Source organism: Clupea harengus, chromosome 19, assembly GCF_900700415.2.
Source record: "Clupea harengus chromosome 19, Ch_v2.0.2, whole genome shotgun sequence".
Lineage (NCBI taxonomy): Eukaryota > Metazoa > Chordata > Actinopteri > Clupeiformes > Clupeidae > Clupea > Clupea harengus.
In genome coordinates this window covers 9490004-9495003 of record NC_045170.1, presented here as the reverse complement: position 1 = coordinate 9495003, position 5000 = coordinate 9490004, and the positions used below count along the sequence as shown (strand labels likewise).

At 46.1% G+C, this 5000-nt stretch overlaps 1 protein-coding gene across 1 annotated transcript in view; it reads left to right on the top strand.

The window, feature by feature from the left end:
• Window positions 1-5000, top strand: part of LOC105904908 (calcium-binding mitochondrial carrier protein Aralar2) — a 44320-nt gene that overhangs the window by 29937 nt on the left and 9383 nt on the right. The window contains exon 14 of the mRNA XM_031585704.1: window positions 3505-3645. Coding sequence (XP_031441564.1) covers window positions 3505-3645 — 141 coding nt within the window. The remainder of the gene's footprint in view (window positions 1-3504; window positions 3646-5000) is intronic.

Here is a 5000-nt window from a genome sequence, read left to right as displayed (position 1 = left end):
GTGTTTGTGCTGGCAGGAGCCCCGTGCCTCCAGCTCCCCCCCCCCCCCCCCCGTGCCCGTCAGAGAGCCCGGCTCGCTGACACCTCGCCCGGCACCTGGCACCACATGCCACTCATGTTTATTTTGACTAGTGGGGGCTCTTTCATAACACCCCCGGTGCTGATGAGTTTTGCACCTCTCAATCAAACCACGAGGTATGATGGGAAAGGTAGGTGTGGAGGCGCATATTCTTTCTCTCCCTCCCTCTTTCTCTCCCTCTCTCCCCCTCCCTCCCTCCCTCTCTCTTTCTCCCTCTCCTTCTCTAGTGCTCATAGAAGTCCTGTCAAGCACTTTAAGAACTCATAGACGGAATAGACTTAGTCTTAGCTCCGTGTCCCACCACTTTCTCGTCTTCCCTCTCTCCTCCACTTCTCCCCTTCTCCCATCCCTCCCCCCCCCCCCCCCTTAACTCCTTCCCTCCTTCCCTCCAGTCCCCCTCTTCATCTCGCTACGATTGTTAGCGCTGAATTTGATCCACGGAAACCTGCCAAGATTTAATGATTATTTGGTAAGAACAGCAGGCTCCGCTGAGCTGCGGCTTTGGCTGGATGCTTATCTGTGGCTTGCTGGCCCTCATTTAGGGCTGGGTTACTCCAAATACTCACCCAGGCCAACGTAAGGAGAGGCTGTGCTGGGAGGGGTGCTTTGGGGAGGGGGTGTGGGGGGGCGTTGGTTGGGGTGGGGGGTGGTGGGGGTGCGATACAGGGAGGCTTTTGTTCGCTCTCCGTGCAGAATTGTAAATCGACACAATTTACATCTTAATGTTTTAAGCCTTTGTAATGGGTTGTTAGTTGGGCCTGCGGTTAAATTGTTTGAGACGAAAGAACCCCCCCAAAAAAAGAGTCAAGCGGCTCTTGCCATGCGTGCACACACACACACACACACACAGACACACACACACACACTCACACACACACACACACACACACGCTCCAACACACAGCCACACTCACAAATCACATGTGCAAACAGACACACACACACACACGCTCACACCCACGTAATCCCTGTTTCAAAGCCCTCCCGGCACCTATGAAAATGTAAGTGGTTGCTAATAGAGGGTGCCTAATGTCTGCTTCTGGCGCTAAGCTATTGTTCGGCATGGCGGGACTTGTGTGCTTGTGTGGCTCGTGTAGGTGTGTGTGCATGTCTGAATGTGTTTGTGCGTGGAAACTTTGGGTGTGCGTCAGTAGCACTTGTTAACGTTAGCGTGCGCATGTGGTACGAGTGTTTAACCTGAGAAAGTTTGAATGTGTTTATGAGTGTGGAATGATGGTTGCACAGGTTGTGTGATCCATGTGTGTTTGCTGTATGACTCGGAGTAGCTGTACGCCTGTGTTGGGTCTGCATAGTAGTGTCTTAGTGGAGTCACGTCTGTGAATGTGAATGTGTTCTTAGTACACGTTAGTGAATGTGTTCTTAGTACACGTTAGTGAATGTGTTCTTAGTACACGTTAGTGAATGTGTTCTTAGTACACGTTAGTGAATGTGAATGTGTTCTTAGTGTATGTGTGTGAGTTTTTTTATCACATGAGTTTGCATTATCTACACATGTGTTTGTTAGTTAATGATTGTGTAAGAGAGAGAATGTGTGTGTGTGTGTGTGTGTGTTTGTAAGTGGAGGTGCTGACGCGAGGAGTGACGTTTGGTGTCTGTCGTCCGGCTCCGGCTATCAGTCACACTCGGCCAGCCTCTGAGGGCCGACTCAGGTGCCCCATGGCCCCGTCCCACGGGAGATCACCTTGCCTTGTAATTACCGTGGAATTATCAGGCCGCCAGTGACTCTGTCACACTGTAATCAAATAGACCCTCTTTCTCTCTCTCTCTGTCTCTCTATCCCTCTCTCTCTCTCTGTCACTGTCTCTATTTCTGTCTGTACCTCTCTGGTTTTGTTTCTCTCTCAGTTGTCTCTTGGTTTCTCTCTCTCTCTCTCTCTCTTTCTCTCTACGTATCTCTTCCTTTCTTCCACGAGCAAACAGGGCTCGGTAAACTGGACTCTGAGTTGTTGATACGCTATCTCGCGCGCGCTCCGTCTCGCTCTCTCCGTGTTTCGTGTCCGGGCCTTCGAAGCTTGTTTGTTTTCCAAGTTCCCCAATTAGTATCCAATTGATACAGCAAACTGAGACTTGGCCGCATCCAGTATTCGAATTTCACTTCGACTTTTCTTGCCAAGCCACTTTTTTTTTTTTTTCAAACATATTTTTTTTCTGCCTTAGTCTGATGCACTAATTATCTATAAAAGATCGTTTTCCACATAAATAGCCATTAAGTTTGTGGCTGTAAGCGTGGAGCAAGCCGCCTTCTGCCATTCACTGCCCTAATTTCCTCTGGAAGGGAAGTGAAGGCCAATGGGCTTGATGCTATTTTCAAGCCTTCCTTCAATGAGACGATTATGATCTTTTCCTTAAAATATGGTAACGCTTACTAAGTGGGGAGTTTTTTTTTTTCCCCTCTTACTAAATGTGCTTGCTTGCAGATTTGAGAGTCTTTTAAATCCTTCCCGTAAGATAGAAACGCACATACAATTTGACTCTTATATCTCAGAGGGTGATGGAGGGAGTGAAGGAGAGGGAGAGAGAGAGAGAGAAAGAGGAAAAAAAGAGGACAAACAACAAACAAACAGTAAGGCCCTTATTTTCAGGGAGTTGGACGTTGGTGAAGAAATCCATGGAAACAGATTTCCATCTAATTGCGTGGTGGCATTTTTTTTTATACCCGCCCATTCTCGCTTCTGCGCACAAGTTCTGTAACTACGGGCGATGAAACAGATAGGTAGGCGTGGCTCTCCCCGGCAAGACACCGGATCTTAGGCAAGGGCCTGCGCTCCGTAGATGTCATTGTCATTACCTTAAGTCTAGGAACCAAGGCTCTGTTTAGACCACTAGTCCTAGAGTTCTAGAGTTCTTGAGTTCTTAATGGAACTGACAGCATTCATGAGAGAGAATTAATGTGAGCCATCACCCTCTAAGATAGAACACTCACATTGTTTTCTTAGAGCTGGAGTTTATGTTTACCTGATGCATTTCATGTATTTACAGTTCACTGTGTAATAATCTTTCTTAGTTCAGGTTCCTCATGTGCATTGAAAGTACTTATAGTAATACAGTAAAGTAATACAGTTGAGTGCTTGAATTTGAAGCAAACAACATCAAAACTATTGAGCATCAGTTCAACCAACATGAACCAACATTGTGGTTGGCACAAATACCACCGGTATTTTGGTTAGTTTTGTCTGGGATTTGTTTATTCACCAATTTGAGACCTTTCTAGAAATCTGAGGCTGTCACCACTATGTTGTAATAAGATACCAAAAAAAACGATCTGCAAAAAAAAGAATGTCACTTCTGCAACAAAAATAAAGGAGATTAAAAGCCCCATAAAGTGCTCAATGCCCAGCTTGTATTGTTCCTGAGGGTGTGGGAGTCCTCTGGGTGTGCTGACCTCTTCCCCTTGGCTCTCCAACAGGCCGGAGGCTCCCAGGTGATCTTCACTAACCCCCTGGAGATCGTGAAGATCCGTCTGCAGGTGGCGGGAGAGATCACCACAGGCCCGCGGGTCAGCGCACTCTCCGTCATCCGAGACCTCGGCTTTTTTGGCCTCTACAAGGTACTGTAGCTCCTGTTCTCCCAGACACATTCATTAACTTGAACAAAGCTGTGTTTGTGTGACATGTGACTCATGGGCTATGTACTATACAAGATACTAGATGAGCAAGATGTACATTTGTAGCCATGATTAGCTTAAATTGCAAAGTATATTATAGTTTTTTATATCTACTAAATAATGAATTAATACCATATTCTTGCATATATTCAGATGTTAATGTTTTCTAATTCATCCAAAATGTAGTGGGTGTCTGTCCTTCTCAACTCTCTGCTGCCCCTCTGCTGTGGCCTGTAATTGCGTGCACACACACACACACACACACACATTCATAAACACACACCCACGCGCACACACACACACACACACACACACACACACACACATTCAGAAACACACGCACACACACACACACACATACACACACACACACACACATTCAGAAACACACACACGCACAAATACAAACAGAAACATACACTTGCAGGGATATACCTGATGCTACTTATAGATACAGACACAGACGTGTAGAGACCCACCTCAATATGGGCTACATAACTGAACATACTCGTATCAACACACACTCATCTCTGTCTCTCCCTCTCTCGCTCTCTCACACACACACACACCACACACACACACACACACACACACACACACACACACACACACACACACACACACAATCTAGACACCCATCGGCCTCCTGCCGTATGCCGAGTCAAGTGGTGGGGTCAGCTAGCGATTGGGATGCTAATGTTGGCTCACTGTAATGGATGCCATCTTTGTGGGTTCTGTTTGTCAATGGGCCATCTCTCTCTCTTCTCTCTCCCCTCCCTTTGTCTCTCTCTCTCTCTTCTCTCTCTCTCTCTCTCTCTCTCTATTCTGTCTCTCCCTTCCCTTGGTCTCCCTCTATCTCTGCATTTCGCTCTGTCTTTTCCCTGGAGTCTGTCCCCAATCCCTATCTTATTCTGTCCATAAACTCTATTTTATTCTGCCCATAATCTCTGTTCTATTCTGTCCATGATCTCTATTTTATTCTGTCCATAATCTCTGTCCTATTCTGTCCATAATATCTATTCTATTCTGTCCATGATCTCTATTCTATTCTGTCCATAATCTCTGTCCTATTCGGTCCATGATCTCTATTTTATTCTGCCCATAATCTCTGTTCTATTCTGTCCATAATCTCTATTCTATTCTGTCCATAATCTCTGTCCTATTCTGTCCATGATCTTTATCCTATTCTGTCCATAATCTCTGTCCTATTCTGTCCATGATCTCTATTTTATTCTGCCCAGGATCTCTGTATTATTCTGGATTCTGGTGGAGCTGGCTGACTGCTGCTGAGCATTGGG